Here is a 20,457-nt window from a genome sequence, read left to right on the forward strand (position 1 = left end):
ATCAGATAAACAACTTAAGAGATGCCATGATTTGAACCAAAGAACACATTTTAAGGTGAGCAGAACTGTTGAAACCAGGTGTGTTCTGTCACATTGGTTATGGGAAGCAACCAATCGTGAAACAGAGAGGAAAGAAAATCAATCAGAGCCATTGCACAAACATTGGTCAGAGTCAGTCTAACCATTTATAAACTCCTGAAGAAAAAAAAAACTGTGGTGGACTCAATAACATACGTCAGGCATGTAGACCAAGTAAAACACTACCAATTGATGACAGAAAATTAGTGAGAGCTTTGAAGAAAAAGCCTAAAACAACTATTAGTGGCTTCAGCACCAGCCTCCAGAGGGCAGGAGTGAAGAGATCACCATCTTCTGTTCTCAGAAGACTTCATCATGACAAGTACAGAGACTAGAGCAGAAGATACAAACCACCAAGAAGAACAGAATGACCAGACTGGAACCAACCAAAGACTACAGAGACGAGCCTCAAAAGTCTGGGACAAAGTTTTCTGGACTGATGAGACAAACATGAATGTTTACCACAGTGATGGAAAGACTGAAGAATGTTCAACAGTCCGCAGAAACATTTGTTCTGACAGTTTAAAGATGCAGCCAAATTGACAGGGAGATCCTTCATCCTGCAGCAAGATAATGATCCAAAACACACCCTGCCAATACAACCAAGGAGTTCATCAGGAGCAAAAAGTGGAAGGTTTCATCTCCAGAGTTAAACCCTAGAGAGCTGCATTTGATCTGCTAAAGAGGAGACTGAAGGGACTAACCCCCAAAACAAACAACTGAACCAGGCTGAAAGCCTGGAAAAGCACCACAGAAGAAGAATGTAAAAGCTTGGTGATGCAAGTGGGTCACAGGCATGATGCAGTTATTGCAGCAAACTAGATGTTTAAATAGATCCAAGTGAATAAAATTTAATTCTCATCTGATCCAATATTTTTGCTCACCTAAACATTGTGTTACAAATAATTCCATCTTCAAAGTTATGTATCCGACCTAGATGTCGGACACCTGGAAATAAAAGCTGAGGTGTTGCTCTCTTGTCTCATGTTTGTCTTTTAAACTCAAACCTGAATGTTTTCAGTCTGCAGCAAAAGGAAAAAAACCTCATTGTTCCTGACTTTTAGTGGGGAGTGTAGATCTTGAAATTTTACCTAATGATATATATAAAACCTATTCTTCAAATTATTAATTTTCTTATAAAAATCTAGAGAATCCCTGTGTGAACACACCCAGCTAACAAGGATCATTGTTTAAACTGGACTCAGACCCTCATGTGGAGCTTTTGTCCAGAGTTTAACATCACTATTGGATGAAAACAGAAGGTTTTTATTTTAAACAGAAAAATAATCTTTCCTCCCAACCTGAAACTCTCATACCTTTCAGATCACATCTACAGTCTGCACAGTGTTTCATGTAGTACAGATAATGCAACAAAAACTAGCATACTGAGTACCAATAAAAAACGAAGCACTTGCTAAGCAGAACAACAAATGACAAACTTGTGAAACAGCTTTCTCTGATAGAACTCCGGAGGTTCTGCTATTGTTCAATGAGAACAAAGATGAACACATAAACAATGAGGGCCCGGCCCTGCTACGCCACCACCTCCAGAAAAAAGTACTTTTACACAAAGGTGCTCGTTAAAGTTTGGGTACGTCTCACAGAACCAGAGAGTCTGAACGATAAACGAGGCGGCTGGTTCCACCGACCGTCCGTCCGGAGTCCGGTCCGCCTAGGCGGGTCGGGGGGGGGGGGGTGATGGTGTCCCCCGGCTCTCTGCTATCAACTCCCAGCGGATAATTGAACCTCAAGACTTAAATCTCGACCGGGTCAGAACAAGACCAATTCATTCACAAAAGAACCGGTTCTACTCTTGTGGTGAAAAACATTTTAATAAAACTAAAAACGCAGTGAATGCTGAGTGTTGGCGCGTCGGTGTCGAAGCCAGGCTAATGGTATTGTTTAACTAGCATTAAGTACATATTTAGCTAATAGCTGCCTTAGTGATGAGGCTGGTCTACGCTGTCTGTTATTAGCAGTTTTATCCAAAGAGGTAAACTTTTCCGCGGGCACTAACAACCTAAACTTAGCTAGCTTACGGATCTTTATCGACCGACAAAAGATTTAGTTATGGGCTCCCTCGTGACATGCAGGGGGAGGTAAGGTGGCCCCAAGAAGCTTCAGGCTAACGCTACTGCTGGCCAGATTAGCATGTGTGTGTTAGCAGTTTACGGAGGCCGACCATCCACAGAGCCGCTTTTAAAATAAACCAGAAAAACTCACCATTGGAGAGATTGATAAGGGCAGCATCTTGTGAGGTTTTCACTTCTAATCGCAGCGGCTGCTGCTCTGAATGTCGCTGTATGTCTCCGTTTGCGTCTCCAATTGTGAGCAGCCGCACGCCGCGGAACACAGAGACCGCCATCTTCGATGTGGAAGTGGAGGCAGGTCGATGGAGCTCATCCAGCCGCGCACTGCTCTCTCTCTGCTGGAGGCCGGCGGTGTGCGGATCGATCCGGATAGCGATACCAGCCGCGTTATTGGTCTTGGATCGATACTATCATCATGGACTCAGTACCATAGACTGTATATATGAACTATATTATAATATGAATATTATAGTATACTATAATGTGTTTATGGATAATACTTGTTTCTCCCTCTACTACACTTTCATTGAGGACGTTATTCCATCAAATTCAGTTATTGTGTTTTCTGATTAATTCACATTATTGTTCTCTTGTTTATCTTTCTGTACAGTTTTATACTCTAAATCTGCTTTGTGCTATTTTAGTCATTTATTTATCAAAATGTTCAACTCATTCAGAAGATGGGAGCTATCACTTCATTATTTTTGTTTATTTGTTTGTTTTGTGTCATTTTGATACTTTTAGATTTTAACTAGCCTTTTGGTATTTTTGGCTAGTGTCATTCTCCTTGTAGCTAGTGTTTGATTATTTCAGCTAGTGTTTTACTACTTCAAGCTAGTGTTTTGCTTCTTTTAACTTTACCAACACAGTTTCAGCTAATTTCCAGTCATTCAGCAGCACTCATATTGCATTTTAACAGAAAATACCATTTCTTTACTTATATTTTTGTTTCTGAACAAAAAGTTTAAAAGCTAGAGAATTTACCTTCTAAAACATTTGTTTTTCATTCACAATTTTGTAGATTTTATTTAAAAACAAGAAGACTGTAAATCTAAAACAAAACATTCCTTCTCCATTTTGTACTGATTTAATCTTTTCCTAATTCAGTTAGTTACATTAAGATTTGCATGGAAATCCATCCTGAGTTTTAAAGTGCATATACTGTAGTTAGCTAATTAACAGTTGAAAGCAAAAATCAGTCCTTTAATTGTCATAAAAATATATTCAAATTTAACGTACTGGTGTTAAAACACGACACATTGGGAGACTGTGATGAAGTGAAGATTAAACGCAATCTGCTGGCTTCCTTAGATAGATACTTTTACTAATTAGATTTTATAATATATGTGCATGTTTTTGTACAGTTCATTGAGACAAGGTTTGTTGTGACTTGGTACTATATAAATAAACTGAATTGAATTGTTCTTCCATACATGAAAGTGTAGAGTCAAAAGAATCAGATCAATATATGTGACATCTGACTGGTTACCCTACTTCACATACATGTCCTCCAATGAGAGAGTCAGAGGTTGAATTCCATAAGTATGCAGTCACATTGGCCCTACTGGTGTATTAATGAAGTTTAAAGTACTGATTAGTCTCTTTTAAATTATTTATTCAGATTAGCTTTGTAGAGATGTAGTAGAGTGCTGTATGAATGTGTGTGGATGGGTAAATGAGGGCACAGATTGTGTTGTAAAGTGCTTTGAGTAGCCTGGTTGGCTAGAAAGTACAGTTGATTTATATGTCTTACTCATTGAAAATCTATTTGCTTTATTTCACATATTCAGCAGCAAAAGTCACACCATATACTACTCTTCCCTTCAACTCTGACACCCATTATCTAGAGTTAACACCTGTGAAGACTAAAAATTCTGATAAATGTGCTGGAGTAGATTCTCAGTCATCCAGGGCATGGTAAATCCAAAAAAGGTAAAAAAAAAACCAAAAAAAAAAACAGTTGGACTTCTATTCTGTAGCTGAAGATGTTTCACTTCTCATCCAAGCAGCTTTAACAATTCAAAAAGCAGAGAGTGTGGAGTTTAAGCTTTTAAAGCCAAGATGTTATGTAAGCTATTCACATGCAGATTACCCTCACTCTCCTCAGCTTTAAAAGCTTGAACTCCACACTCTCCGTTTTTTGAACTGATGAAGCTCCTCCGATGAGAAGCAAAACGTCGTCAGCTGCAGAATAGAAGTCTACTTGTTTTTGTTTTTTAACCATTTTTCTATTCTGATAAGTGACAACAAAACTTGGTGATGATTTTGTAATGCTAACATAATCAAAATAACATTTTATTCATTTTCAAAATGGAAACAGATTAGCACATCACTATCCAACACTGTCCATGTTATTCCCACTGTTAGCTTCTGTTTGTGCGGCAAAGGAGTACTCGGCTTTGTGATGCATGATGAGCCTGTTGTTGACAAAGTAAAAACTGTCAGAGCGAGTCTCAAATGGGTTGGCAATCATGTCTTCAACTGTGAAAAAAGAAAAAGTTAAGAATGAGACAGACAGCGTCAAATTTGAGAAGATCTGCTACATCTCATTAAAACAAATTAAAGGCCTATTCTTTAAAAATAATGTACGACTCCTGGCCCCTTTAATGTCAGAGCTTTAGACTAAGATCATCTCATGCTAAGAAGGAGGGGAGTTGTAACTGTTTTAGTCAAACCTTCAAAATGTTTATTTGATCTCATGAAAGATCTCACAAGACCTATTGTTGCTCAGAGTTTGTGTTGAGGATGACTCTCATTTACTACCACACTTAACTTTAGCTCAATATCTGTAAAACTGATGGAGTTAAAGCCAACTTTGTCTTTGCTAAGGTTTATTAGCCGTAGCAGCCATGCTAAATTGGCTGAAGTATAGTCATTTTTGTTTTTGCCTATTTAGCTTTGGCAGCCATCTTGAATTGGAGTGACTCCAAAAGTTAATGAGCTGTAGATGGACATTTAGCATCAATATTTAATCGTACCAATGTGTGGTTCCAGGTCAGGTAAGCAGTAGATGTGCTCGCAGGTGTTTCTGCTGTGTGGGATGCAGAAGCCAATCTCAAAGTCAAAAGTTTTGAGATTGAGGTTTCTGAAGAAATGCCTCTCGATCAGACGGAAATGGTTTAAAGCCCTGCTGCCCACAGTGAACTCCACCCTGAGAGAAGACACACAATAAAACACGTCAAACACAACAAAAACATTTCACACACATTCAATATTCTCAGAGTGGTCATCGAGCCAAAGCATGAACATATCAGACACTTTACATTCCAGCAGGAAAAAAGGCCTAGCACTTCTTAAAGGAGAGCGTATCACTCGCCGCCTTAATGTTAGAGTTTTAGACTCATTGAAGTTATAGCTATTGATTTAACCTTTAATTGAGGTTTTGTGTGATCTCAGAATTTTTTTCTTAATGACTCTCAACTTCTACCACTCTAAACTTTAGCTCAATATCTGTAAAACTGAGGAAGTTAAAGCCATTTTTGTGTTGGCTAATGTTAATTAGCTGAGGCAGCCCTGCTGAATTGGGTTGACTCTGAAGGTTAATCAGGTGTAGAAGTACGTGCAGTGATTATTTTTCTGAGAGAACAGTAAATCAGTAAAATCTGTTCAGTGGTTCATAAGATATTTTACTATCACTACAGACAAACACACACACACATATACAGACGGGCAAAACCAATATTGCCTTTGCCGACGGCAGTGGGTGATAGATATCGCAGGATATGTTGAAGGGAGACCAAGCTGCAGAGGTCTGACAGGAAAGCAGACCGGTGGATAAAATAGTTTTATTAAAATAAACCAAATCTGCTGCAGTCGTAGTGTGGCCCCCCAAAACACTGAGCTGAGAAATGCAGGAATTTAACAACCCTCCACCTCTCGAAATGGCTGTTCTTTTTTCTAAGCTAAATTGGACCTTGTGTCATTAGTTACTTTGAAATGCAGAAGATAAAACTATTTTTTTTCTTTGCTCAGGTCATTTCAAACTTTTTGCCCAGCCCCTAACAGTATAGCTTTGGCTTGTTCTCACTAATTGCTGTTTACTGTTTTAAACTAGTCAGGAGATGAGCTTCACTTTAATCATGTTGTTCATAGACTGTATTTTTATCCCCTGATGTTGAAAGGTGAAAGGCAGGTAATGTTTCTACCTGTGTATGTGTGTTGGTGTATTTGTTAGCAAAGTATTTCATGAACCACTGCATGAACTTTAATGAAAGTCACAGACATTAATCATTTAATCTAGTACATCTAAAACTGATGAACTTCAACTAATTCAAGATGGCTGTCCCGGGGCTGAGGTCGCAGGGATGGTGACAAGGGTTTGTTTATGTGTTTGAGGGGGTGTGGTGGGGGCTGTTGGTCCCGGGTGCAGATCTCCTGCCGGGGGTGCTTGGCGGCGGAGTTGATCCTGTACTTGTATTGGGTTGGGGGTTCGGCGTGGTTGTGTGGCTCAGTGGTGCCTGCTTGGTTGCAGTTCCATATGGGGCTGGGGTGGTATCGTGCGGGGCTGCTACCTTACTGTTGCGGCTTGTTGTGTGATGGGGGGTGGGATGCGGCGGGGCGCCTGAGGTTGGGGCGGTGGATCTAGGTCCCCACACTCACTACCAAATATTCTTAAGGAGAAACCTTATAGATACATATCTAGATTCAGGTGTCTGTCAGATACACCTTTGGTTGGGCTGCGGTTGTCACTAAATACCCTCTTGTATTACCTGGCTCTGTGTACTTTCCATTGAAGTTATAATTATCATCATATACTGCATATACGTTTTGTTGTTGTGGATTCTTTGTTTTGTTTTCTCTTTCCGCAGGCCCTGTGGCAGAATTCAAGGGTGTTGACTTGTTTTATCTCTATGCTTTTTCTCTTCAAACCTTTTCCTCCATCTCTTTTCCTCATTGTCTTTCTTCTTTCTCATCTTTGTGTCCATTACAATTGAAATAAACCCAAAGCAATTTCTAATAAAGTTTCATATACCCAAATAAGTCCCATAATGAATATAAGTGACAAAAATTATGACGCAAAATGGAAAAATATCGAACAAAGAGTCCAAGGTAGACTGCGAAGTATCATTGGAGATATAGAGGCCACCAAGAGTATACTTAGGACTGTTGATACCGTTACTAGATTCTCACTGGGTAAATGGTTATACATAATTAGGAAATGCAAATTAGAGAAACACTTATGTCTGATACAGTGGCCAGCCTATAATAAATATTTTATTCAAGACTTACAATTTAAACAGTGGCTGGGAAGAGGTCTAACAGCACTAAGTGTAGTCCTTAAAGATGGACACTTTAAAAGTTTTCAGGAACTACAGCAAGAGTTTGCTCTAAGGACTCAAGATCACTTTAGATACCTACAATTAAGGGACTTTTATAACAAAGAGATAAAGCATAAAATAGACCCAAATGAAAATGGGATTGTTAAAATGCTGATTGAGATCTATAAGGGTAAAAAGCACAGAACAGTATCCTTACTTTATAAATATTTGTTAGAAAATAGAGGCACTAACACATTGGAAATTAAGACAAAATGGGAAAGGGAACTGGGCATTCTGTTAACAGAAGACGACTGGCTGAATATCTGGAAGACCCAAATTACAACATCCTCTTCCAGAATCTGGAGAGAATACTGTTGGAAGAATGTAATCAGATTTTTTATAACACCCAAAATTACTAGTAAATTCAAATCCAGAGTTCAACCATGTTGGAGAGATTGTGGAGCGCTTAATGTTAATCACGCGCATATTTTCTGGCTTTGTCCCAGGATTACACAGTTCTGGGACAAAATACACAAAGAGATTGTAACAATACTGGGATATTCAATATCTAGGACCAGTCAGGTTTTATATTTAGGTCTTTCGGAAAATGTTGTACTTAATAAAGATTGTTACTTGTTCAAAATTCTGTTGGTAGCAGCCAAAAAAGTAATAACCAGGAAGTGGTGTCAATCTGAGCCTCCCACCATAGAGGAATGGACACAAACGGTGAACTCGCTATTTGAGATGGAGATTCTAACACACAGACTGAGGACACAAGAAGAGCAATGCCAGGACAAATGGGAAAAATGGACAAATGTCACATCAACGTTACAGGACTAAATTAAGATATGCCGTCCCCTTGTATTTTGTACTATTCAGTTAAGAATCCCCCTTAATGTGTTGTTTTTATTTTGTTTTTGGTTGTTCTGTATTGTCTGCTTATTATCATTTCTATGTTGTGTTTTACTTTCTTTGGTGAGTCCACTCTGAAAATGTTAATAAAAATAAAGTGATAAAAAAAAAAAAAAAAAAGTTTCATATACCAAGAGGAACATAATGGCGAAAACCAAAATGTTCCGCTTGTGAAAGCAAATCTGTTGGGCCTTACCTTGACATTCAGATGACAATTCTGAGCCACACAGCTGGACAGGACACGTTTTTAAAAAAAAAAAACATGGCCACCACAGCCAACTGACCTTCATAAACACAAAAATGGCACTAACTCAGCCAACTTTACAAATGTTGAGGTAAATTGTAGCCATTTTGATCAAACCTTGAATATAGCATTGTGTGCAGTCTCATGCACTTATTGCAAGATGCCATGTTTAAAGAATGTGTTGAGGATAACTCTCAGCTACTACCAATTTTAGCTCAGGTAGATTAGATAGATACTGAGTCTTTGTGTGCTGTACCAAATACATAGATTCAGTGTGTTTGGTGCAGCTTGGCAAACTTTAGCTCAATATCTATAAAGTTGACTGAGTTACAGTCAGTTTTTGTTTTCTTGTTGGCGGTGGTGGCCAATCTGAACTGGACCGACTCCAGAGGTTTATCAGTTGGGAATCCATCTATTTATTCATTTTGAATTTCTCCCTTCCAGGTTGCTGGGAGCGGGTTCTTTCTCCAGCAGTCACTGAGTGAGAGGCGGGGGACACACTGGATAGGTCTCCAGTCCATCACAGGGACACACAGAGACAAACAAGTGTTCACTCTCTCACTCACACCTAGGGATAATTTAGAGTTACCAATTAACCTAACATGCATGTTTTAAGTTTTTGGTGTGTAGGAGGAGACCGGAGTACCAGAAGAAAACCCACACATGCATGTGGAGAACATGTAAATTCCACACAAAAAGGCTGCAGGCAGGAGGCAACAGCTCTAACCACTGCATCACCATGCCACCAGTTGTAGATGTGCATTCAATAAATAGTTTATGAGAGTTTATTTAAAATTTATTCAGAGGTTCATAAGATAGTTTGCTAAAAGACACGCACATGCACACACACACACACACACAAACACGATCAAAAACATTATTGTACTCCTTTGCCTTTGGGCGACAAGTGATAATAGAAGTGTTGTCTTTTGTTTTGTATTTATTATTGGGCTGAAGCTTCTGTCAGATGTTTGTGATGCATTCTGCTGCAGCATCTATTAAATCTGACATCATGCGGTGTAAAATGGGTTACTATCAAGATTTATTAATATAGCTACTATGAAACTTACGTAGCTCCGATCTCTCTGAGGGCCAGAAATGCAGGGGAGAAGTAATACTGAATAAATCTGTTCGGATCACAGTCAATGATGTCCTGGATTTCTGCAGAGACAAACAAACAAGGAAAACTTTAACAAACTGGACAATAAAAAGTTGCACCCTTCACATAGAGCTTTTGATTGTTTGGTTTGCTGTTATCGTCTGCTTTTCAAAATTAATCACTGGATGCACTTCTACAACTGATTAACTTTTAATAATAAAAAATATGTTCAGCTTCGTGGTGAAGAGAGAGCTGAGCCAAAAAGCGAAGCTCTCGATTTACCGGTCGATCTACGTTCCTACCCTCATCTATGGTCACGAGCTTTGGGTAGTGACTGAAAGAACGAGATCGCGAATACAAGCGGCTGAAATGAGTTTCCTCCGCAGGGTGTCTGGGCTCTCCCTTAGAGATAGGGTGAGAAGCTCGGTCATCCGGGAGGGACTCAGAGTAGAGCCGCTGCTCCTCCACGTCGAGAGGAGCCAGTTGAGGTGGCTCGGGCATCTGGTGAGGATGCCTCCTGGACACCTCCCTGGTGAGGTGTTCTGGGCACGTCCCACCGGGAGGAGGCCCAGAGGAAGACCCAGGACACGCTGGAGGGACTATGTTTCTCGGCTGGCCTGGGAACGCCTTGGGATTCCCCCGGAGGAGCTGGCCCAAGTGGCTGGGGAGAGGGAAGTCTGGGTCTCCCTGCTTAGGCTGCTGCCCCCGCGACCCGACCCCGGATAAGCGGAAGAGAATGGATGGATGGATGGATGGATGTTCAGCTTAATTTTACAAATATGTTAAATCATTTTTACAGATGTACAAAAAATTTGTGTGGCAGTGTAAGGATTCAGAGTTTCTACCTGCTGGCGGTGCCAGGAACTCTCCCTCCACAGCTGCATCCTGTTTCCCTGATGAACTGCACCTGCATTTAAGCCCCTGTCTGGTTCCAGATCTTCGCTGGAGCATTGCGCCATATGGGTCAGGATCTCAGCCTAAGACCACTGATTCCGAAAGCTCACAGCTATGTTAACCCTTTGCTTGTTGTTCTCTCTTTTGCCTCAGGACTAGCTACTCAGTTTTGTAAATACCTGCTCACCTGAAATCACGGTGCACTTACCTGTGGACTTACCTGTCGTTTGGATTCCGGATCCTCCTCCTCCTGGACTCCAGTGAACACGTCTTCACCTCCACGCCTTTCTTCTCGCCGAACCTGTAAGAGAGAAACATTATTCATTACACTAATTCTACGAACACGATTAAACCTGTACCCGAGACTCGCCTTGCTCCCCCTTGCTGTTTCAGATCATCCTGGCAGCTTTTGTTTGTCTGTTTCCTTTTACAATGCTCTCTGGTTTTCTACCGATCACCACAGTCGTTTTTTGATGACGCTTCAAAAATCTCTTACATAATTGGGTTACTAAGAGATAAAGTCCATAAACTCTTTTGTTGCCTTAGTTTTCTCAGATAGTTCTGAGAAAATAGAACTATCCAAAGTTCCACCCAAGTATCACGATCTGGCCCCAGTGTTTAGCAAAGCCAAGGCTCTCTCACTACCGCCCCACAGACCTTACGACTGTGCCATCGAGCTCTTACCTGGAGCTCCACTTCCGTCTAGCCATCTGTTTAATCTCTCTGGCCCCGAAAGGGAGGCCATGAAAACCTTTATCGAAGAGTCATTGTCTTCTGGTATAATTCGTCCTTTCACTTCTCCTGTAGGCCCTGGTTTCTTTTTTGTAGAAAAGAAGGACAAGACTCTCCGTCCCTGTATTGATTACCGTGGTCTCAATCAGATCACTGTAAAAAAATAAATACCCCTTACCATTAATTGATTCTGTCCACCAACTACATTCAGCCACAATCTTTACCAAACTGGATCTCTGCAACGCATACCATCTGGTGAGAATAAAAGAGGGAGATGAAAGGAAAACAGCCTTCAAGATGCCCCTTGGACATTTTGAGTATCTGGTAATGCTTTTCGGACTCACCAACGCCCCTGCAGTTTTCCAATCCGTCATAAATGACATTCTAAGAGATTTTCTGAATATTTTTGTTTTTGTATATTTAAACGACATTCAGATCTATTCTCAGGATCCCACTCACCACCGGCAGCAGGTATGAGCAATCCTACAGAGGCTTCATGAGAATCAACTCTTCGTGAAGGCTGAAAAATGTGAGTTTAACGTCTCTTCGGTAACGTTTTTGGGATTTATTTTTGGACAAGGTTATTATGAAACCGACCCCAAAAAGACGAAAGCGGTGGCTGAGTGGACCATCCCCTCCGACCGATGCCAACTGCAGAGGTTTTTGGGCTTTGCCAATTTTTACCGCCATTTTATAAGGTACTACAGCCGGGTGGCTGCTCCACTCATCCAACTCTCATCCATCAAACAACCTTTTGAATGGGCCCCTGAAGCCCAAGCTCCTTTCAGTGAGTTAAAGACACGTTTCGTTTCTGCACCCATTCTCCACCACTCTAACCCGAAACTCCAGTTCATCGTGGAAGTGGACGCCTCAGACTCTGCAGTCGGTGCCATCATCTCCCAGAGGTCGCCATCTGACAGTAAAATTCACCCATGTGCCTACTTCTCTCGTCACCTATCCCCAGCTGAACGAAAATTACGACATGGGGAACCAGGAGCTTTTGGCCATCAAATTGGCCCTGGAGGAGTGGCGGCTCTGGCTTGAGGGCGCAGAGATTTCCTTCTTAATCTGGACCGACCACAAGAACCTGGCTTACCTGCAGACCGCCAAAAGGCTCAATCCCCGCCAGGCCAGGTAGCCATTGTTCTTCGGTCGATTAAACTTCTCCATAACCTACAGACCTGGTTCTAAGAATGTCAAGCCCGATGCCCTGTCCAGACTCTGGTCCGATTCCAAACCTCGTAATCAAGAGGAACCCATCATTCCATCCACCATGTTCGTCAGCTCCCTCACCTGGGCCATCGAGACGGAGATCACTGAAGCCCAGCAGACAGATCCAGATCCTTTCGGAGGACCTAGGGGCAAGGTGTACATTCCTGAGGCAGTCAGAGCCAGAGTTCTGGACTGGTTACATTCCAGTCAATTTTCCTGTCATCCAGGCATTAATCACATGTTGAGTCTGACCACCAGGTATTTTTGGTAGCCAACCCTGACCGCAGATGTTAAGGAGTTTGTGGCAGCCTGTGCAACATGTGCCCGATTCAAAAGCAGTAACCGATCCCCTGCAGGTCTTCTTCAGTGCCTACCAATTCCAAGTCACCCATGGTCTCACATAGCCTTAGATTTTGTCACTGGCCTACCTCCATCTCAGGGAAACATCGTCATCCTCATCATAGTGGACTGATTCTCCAAAGCAGCTCTCTTCATCCCTCTACCCAAGTTCCTTTCAGCCTATGAAACCGCCCAGCTCATGATCCAACATGTCTTCCGTATTCACGGCATTCCTATGGATGTGGTGTCTGACCGGGGACCTCAGTTCGCCTCTCAAGTCTGGAAGGTCTTGGACCCAAGGTGAGTCTCACATCCAGGTACCACCCTCAGTCAAATGGTCAAACAGAACGCTGCAATCAAGAACTGGAGGTCGCCCTTCGATGTCTGGCCAGTGATAACCCTTCCTCATGGAGTAAACAACTCACCTGGACAGAGTATACACACAATACCCACGTCTCGGCTGCCACAGGTAAGTCACCTTTCGAAGCATCTCTAGGTTACAATCCCCCACTGTTCCCCAGTTTTGAGTCTGAGATCTGTCCCGTCAGGCCAGTCTCATCTACATAGGTGCCGTAGGATTTGGAGACAAACCAAGCGTACACTCATGAGGACCATTGAACAAAACAAGAAGAGTGCTGATCGTCACCGTTCAGCTGCTCCCTCGTACAAGGTGGGAGACAGGGTTTGGTTATCCACAAAAGACATTCAGTTGAAAGACGCATCTAGAAAGTTGGCCCCATTGAACGTCTTATTAACCCCACTGTCCGTCTAGCACTTCCGTTAAGTATGCGCATCCATCCCACCTTCCATGTTTCTCAGTTGAAACCAGTGGTCCAGAATCCATTAAGCCCACCTACCGTCCTCCCCTCTCCCGCCCGGCTAATTGACAACCATCCTGCCTTCACTGTAAACCGCATCCTTGATGTCAGAAGAAGAGACAGGGGTTTCCAGTACCTGGTAGACTGGGAAGGCTACGGACCAGAGGAACGGTCATGGGTCCCCAGGTCCTTTATACTGGACCCTGCTTTAATCTCTGATTTTTACAGAATCCATCCTGAAACACGTCCTAGATCGCCAGGAGGCGATCATTGAGGAGGGGGTACTGTAAGGATTCAGAGTTTCTGTCTCCGCCTGCTGGCGGTGCCAGGAACTCTCCCTCCACAGAGTTCAAATCACAGTGCACTTGCCTGTGGACTTACCTATCGTTTGGATTCCGGATCCTCCTCCTTCTGGACCATCTCCGGTGAACACATCTTCACCTCCACACCTTTCTTCTCACCAAACCTGTAAGAGAGAAACATTATTCATTACACTAATTCTACGAACAAGATTACACCTGTACCCGAGACTCACCTTGCTCCCCCCTTGCCGTTTCAGATCATCCTGGCAGCTTTTCCCAGCATTTGCTCTATTGCACCTGTAAATAAAATCACTTACCTTTTACTTTGCCTCTGTGTCTGGTTTCGGCTCCCATTCTTAAGACTGACTCTGAATTATGTCAGGCAGTAGCTGAGACTGATTCCCACAACACATACTTTGAGCATAAATTGTCAGAGGGAGAAAATGACAAATTACACTTACCTATTTCTGTAAGACAGTATTAATTTTGTACATTTTATGTAATTATTTACATTTGTACTGTTTTACTTGGGTATGTTTTAAGTACTGTACTTTGTTCTGTTTGAGATCCCATCTGTTACTGAATGTAAAAATGAAATAAAATTGGAAGAGGAAAAAAAAGCGCTTCATAACAAAGCAGTGACTGGCTTTGTTTCTTACCAGTCAGCAAGTGTATGATCCAGCTAGAAGAGAAGAAGAGCCGTGAAGGAGGAGTTTCCCTGTTAAATAAACCCATGGAGATTGTGTACAAACTCTACCCACTTGGTATGCCACAACCCATCGGAGGGGAGTGAAACTCAGCAGACATGCACTTGCCAGCACATCACCTGTTGACTGGCTGACAGCTAAACCTCCACCGGGGCGTCTTCTGAAGCAGAACTAAAGATAATGAAATATTCTCATTTCTTTATTTGCTAATTTTATTTCTACTCTCTTTATGTCACTAGAACTGCTACATTCACTCTTGGCAGGGGTTTATTGTTGTTGTTTTTTTTAAAATATCTTGGCTAAATAAGTAAGATCACCATCAGCAGCTGTCTGGATGTTAACATAATAGTTCAGTTATTTTGAAGAAGCTGTATGATGAGTTATGGTTCTGATAATAATGTTTAGTAAAATGCACACATTTGTTTTCCTGTAGTCTAACTGGATCTTCTGGGGCAAAGTGGAATATATGCCTGTGAGTGGATTAAAGTTTTCCAGGATAATTTTCATGTTTGTTGAACGCTATAGGACAAAGAGCGAGGTTAGTCGCATTATTTATCAGAGCAAATGGAAGCAGAAGACTATATAGAATGCAAAGAAATGTCTAAAGGAATTCAACCATACCAGCACCAACCTGAACCGACAGCTAGATCTGAAGTAAAGACTCAGATTATCTTGAAGATCGCCATAACTGACACGTTGATAAACTCAATGACCAAGCTGGTGTTGTGGAATGGAGAGAACAGATTTTCCCCAGTTCCTTTTGATGATTTTACCATGTAATAATCAGAATATCTATGGGTAGCAGCAGATTGTTGCTGGAAAACATAATATTGTTTGCACAGTATATGTGAATAGGACCTTACTCTTACATATAATTTACTACCTTTTCTCTTCAAGATAGTCAGGATGACTTCTGGCAAACATTCTTTCTTTTCTAGCATGAAGTCAATGAACTGTAATACTGAAGGTTTGTACTTCAGGTGCTTTTCTTTAAAAATGTTCACTACACTGTCGATCACCCGACTTTGGGTTGTAATTTTCAAGCTAGAGCTTAGCTAAGCAAATCCATCAAACTTGCTTGTCTTTCAAGAAGACAAAGAATGAAAACACCCACTGTAGTTTCAGGTCGGTTTTTACAATCATTTGCAACACACTGAACCATTTCACCAACAGGCTATCAGTATTCACACATTTGCTATTCACTTCCTTGTTTGCAATCCAATGTTTGGCACAGATGGATCCACATGTCTACTTATGTTGGCAAATTGTTCTGAAATTTCTTTTTATAGATGAAATATTGTGTAACTCTCATCACTTATAAAGCCTTCTTAAATAAATGTCACAATATTGATATTGAAATCTGTTTCTTTTTTGGGTTCTTAGCTCTTCTTGGTTTGGAACACCTTCTTCCTGACTGAATTTTCCTGTTTTGCCAGTCCAACCTGTGTAATTGAGTTAGACACTCCCACTTTAGGAACAGCCTGCCCCTTAGGACTCTGCAGAGCCTCCTTACTCAGGCACATGGCTGCCTGGTTCTGGTTCTGCTGGAGGTTTTTTCTTATTATAAGGGAGATGTTTCTTCCTGGGGTGGGGGGTTGCAAAGATTCACACAATCTGTTGGCTTCCTTAGATCAATATCTTTTTACTTATTAGTATTACATCATATACTGTATGTGAATGTATTGTAGTGTACTTGGATTGAACTGACTGTACTTTGAATCTCAATCTGTTTTCAGCTAAATTTGGACTTGGGCTCTGGGATGACTTTTGCTGTGAATTGGTGCTATATGAATCAATTGCATCACTCTTAGAGCTCTTCCTATATCCACTATATCCATAGATCACATGCTTGCTCTTGTCTTTAATTTCTTCAAAATGTGGCACCACTCTAACACAGTCACAGCTGTCTAGTTTAGATTTTAAAAACTCCAACATTTCTACATATATTAAAAAAAAAGAAAAAAACATACCAGTTGGTTGTTGTTTTTTAATATCTAGGATGACGGCTCCACTGTCCAGATCTCTGATCTTGAAGCGAGAGAAGTTTATATTGTAGATATTGTCCTCTGGTAAACACAGGTAGTCTGTAACATAGTCAACAACAGCTATCATTAAATTTGTGTTTCATTTCTAACACCACACTGGCACAGAAAGTAGGAGATGAAGAGACTATTCTTTCAGTGTCTCAGATCAACAAAATACACAAGTTGTATAAATGAGTGAATGTAATGAGAAAATAGTCAACGTGACTAGAAAACAACATCTAAATATAGTTTCTTATTGTTCATTTATTCCTTTGTGTCACAAAATCAAATATTATTTAGAGTTTTAATTTTCGTCTGTGACTTTTTAATTAAGGGTGTCAGTGAGAAAGCACTGAAGCTAATACACTATTGAATTTTTGTTTCTATCCCAATTTTTGATTTGCTTCTTTCCCCGCAGCTTTGGAAAAACACAGAAATATTATATCAAAAAGTGCAATTCGATCAGGAATAGTATGCTATGACTTTTCACAGCAGTACGACATAGTCAAAATTCATTAAAAATCTGCAAAATGTTTTCCCATAGTCAATGCTGGGGTTTTGTTAAAAGCAGTGGTAAAACCCAGGCCTGTTTGGAGCTCTACAGCTCAGACAGATTTCACAGCAGAAACATCATTCAAAGTTTAAACTGATCACTGAAAGTTGGACTTTACATGCTATTTTTAAAGACTTTTACACAATTTTACCACAGAAGGTTTAACTTAGGCTGTGATGATGTTACACATTTTAACCTTTGAGCTGTCTAAACTTTACCAAATCTTTGCAAACAAAGTTTACACTTCTTATACAGTTTGTACATCAAAGCATAGATATTTTTGTTTTTTTTCCACCTAATCTCTCCCACTGCTATAAGACTTATGGTTTTCTCTTAATTTCCCACAGAGTGCACACATCCAAATTCTCATTGACTTCCATTGTATCTGAGCTCAGGATGTTATCTTTAAACCGAAGTAAAGGGTATTTTAACTTGTTACAACTCCTACATAACACACTTTGGATAATTAAACAAACATAAATGACCATCAGAGCTTTCTGCAACTTACAGTAACTGTCTGAGGCTTTCTTTCTACTTTATTTTTTGTCTTATTAAGAGGGAGTAACAGACACAAGTGTGTGGTTACCATGGTAACTCCTAGGAGACACTCATAGCAACTTTAACATTTCTTTTGTTTCTTGTCACTCTTCTTTTACAGTTTATGCATCAGTGTCAGCATTTTGTCAACTTACACAAGGAAGTTCCAAACTAGAAAAAGTCATTTTCTGCAAAAATGCATTATAAATGCTGAGTACTGATCAGCTTTGCTTAAATTTGCTGAAGCTAAAACTGAAATGTTAAAGCTAAAAGTAGTGAAACATAAAAATAGCAAAATGCTAGATATCAGTGGCAAAAAAGCTAGCTAAAAGTATCAAAAGAAGCTAAAGGCAGCAAAAGGCTAGCTAAAAGTAAATGGTAAATGGCTCGCACTTGTATAGCGCTTTATCTAATCCAAGGACCTCAAAGTGCTTCACACTACAATCAGACATTCACCCATCTATCCACACATTCACACACTGATGGTGGTAAGCTACATTGTAGCCACAGCTGCCCTGGGGCAGTCTGACAGAAGTGAGGCTGCCATTACACGGACGCCACTGAGCCCTCTGACCACCACCTGGTAGCATAAGAAGACAAAAACAGAGCATGTACACTGAAGTAGACTTAAAAGAGAACAATGTTTTCTAAGTAATTGAAGAGATCTCAATATATTTCTATTGGGAAATTTATAACAAAGTTAAATATTTTGAAAGGAATTAAAGTTAGAAAAAAACAAAAATCATACCACCCATCTCCTGAATGTTTTGAGAAATAAATGGCTAAATTGGCATAAAGTATGCAGAAATAACTAGATGTCAAAAAATGTACAGACAAATAAAAACAGCTTGAATGCTGAATCAGAATTCACACTATTCCTGATGAGCTTTAGAGAAGGAAGTTGATGGATGTTGGAGTTTCAGGCAGTAGTTGCATTGGTACTGTTCAACCTTTTTGGAGAAATGTTTTAGTTATTTATCATTGTTTTATTTCTCAGTTATCTACCACACATGTGCCACCTTGTTTTAGATGATGCTGACTTTGTTATCAGACTTACCCTTTGTGTAACAGTTCAGCTGAAGAACCTGCTGGGGGGTCACTGGTTCACCTGGTCTACACTCAGTCACAACCTCCTCTTTCTCTTCCTCCCCCATACTTGGCCCTGTTGAAATAAATTCGTTCCAGTCCTCCAAGCCTCCATCGACCATCATCTCTCTGTCTTCTTCCTCTCCCTTTCCCTGCTCCTGTTTCCATTCGTTCTGTGTCAGGGACTCATCATCTTCAAATTCGATTTGGTTTTCTTCCTGACACTCCATTTGGCATGCAAACTCCTGTCTTGTATTTAAGGCAGTTCTAATTAATAAATCAGAATGATGCTTTTTACAAACGCCTATTTGCAAACTGAAACAAATAAAGCTTCATAGACTATAATCCTCAGGCCAGGCTGCTGCTCTCTAAACTGATTATGTCAATGTGGATTTACTAATCTGAGTCAATCCCCAATTAAATTTGCACGAACTGAGAGAACACCTGTTGGTCCAGGGACTGAGTGTACGTACTCAAGTACGTATGTGCAACTCAAACAAATAAAATAATTTCATGGGAAGGACTTCTTTTATCAATTGAATGAGTTTTACAGGAAAGATAATAAAACTAAAAATAACAACACAGAGATTCACTAAAAGACTGAATGATGTAACAATAATACTAAAGACTTATTTGATTCTAAATAATAATAATTTGACTGTCAAGTAGAATATGGCAACTTAATGTACAATTGGTCTTCATAAATCATGAAAATACACTTTAACATAAACATTAGATCATGCTTTTTTATGTTTCTACTCATCCTCTAAACTTTACATACAGTTCAACAAACATTTGGTTAATATTTGTTATTAAATATCAAAAAATGTATAACAATGCATCAAGTAACAAGGTTGAATGAATGACAACATTACACCAAGTTAAAATTGACTTTAATTAATTCATTAAAACAAACAAGAGGAAAGACATAAGCAACAACAGCAACAGTTTTTTTCTCTTATTCATTTCTGGCATTCTTGTCCATCCATCCATCCATCCTCTTCCGCTTATCCGGGTCGGGTCGCGGGGGTAGCAGCCTAAGCAGGGAGACCCAGACTTCCCTCTCCCCAGCCACTTGGGCCAGATCCTCCGGGGGAATCCCAAGGCGCTCCCAGGCCAGCCGAGAAACATAGTCCCTCCAGCGTGTCCTGGGTCTTCCTCTGGGCCTCCTCCCTGTGGGACGTGCCCGGAACACCTCACCAGGGAGGCATCCAGGAGGCATCTTCACCAGATGCCCGAGCCACCTCAACTGGCTCCTCTCGACGTGGAGGAGCAGCGGCTCTACTCTGAGTCCCTCCCGGATGACCGAGCCTCTCACCCGATCTCTAAGGGAGAGCCCAGACACCCTGCGGAGGAAACTCATTTCAGCCGCTTGTATTCGCGATCTCGTTCTTTCGGTCACTACCCAAAGCTCGTGACCAGCTTCGCTTTTTGACTCAGCTCTCTCTTCACCACAACAGACCGGTACAGCGCCCGCTTCACTGCAGACGCTGCACCAATCCGCCTGTCGATCTCCCGCTCCATTTTTCCCCTCATTCGTGAACAAGACCCCGAGATACTTAAACTCCTCCA

At 40.9% G+C, this 20,457-nt stretch overlaps 2 protein-coding genes across 2 annotated transcripts in view; both read right to left on the minus strand.

Annotated features, from left to right (window-relative positions):
* carm1 (coactivator-associated arginine methyltransferase 1) overlaps positions 1 to 2,480 on the minus strand; it is a 30,540-nt gene extending 28,060 nt beyond the window's left edge. Inside the window, exon 1 of the mRNA XM_017437267.3 lies at positions 2,302 to 2,480. Coding sequence (XP_017292756.1) covers positions 2,302 to 2,443 — 142 coding nt within the window. The 5' untranslated portion in view covers positions 2,444 to 2,480. The remainder of the gene's footprint in view (positions 1 to 2,301) is intronic.
* A 1,019-nt stretch (positions 2,481 to 3,499) lies between these two features.
* On the minus strand, positions 3,500 to 19,253 carry unc119.2 (unc-119 lipid binding chaperone B homolog 2). The gene is made up of 5 exons (XM_017437249.3): positions 18,857 to 19,253; positions 16,656 to 16,769; positions 9,653 to 9,743; positions 5,147 to 5,319; positions 3,500 to 4,649 (listed from the first exon to the last, which is right to left on the minus strand). The coding sequence occupies exons 1-5, from the start codon at positions 19,113 to 19,115 to the stop codon at positions 4,501 to 4,503; spliced, it is 786 nt and encodes a 261-aa protein (XP_017292738.1). The 5' UTR covers positions 19,116 to 19,253; the 3' UTR covers positions 3,500 to 4,500.
* Positions 19,254 to 20,457: the final 1,204 nt, after the last annotated feature.

Source organism: Kryptolebias marmoratus, linkage group LG12, assembly GCF_001649575.2.
Source record: "Kryptolebias marmoratus isolate JLee-2015 linkage group LG12, ASM164957v2, whole genome shotgun sequence".
NCBI lineage: Eukaryota > Metazoa > Chordata > Actinopteri > Cyprinodontiformes > Rivulidae > Kryptolebias > Kryptolebias marmoratus.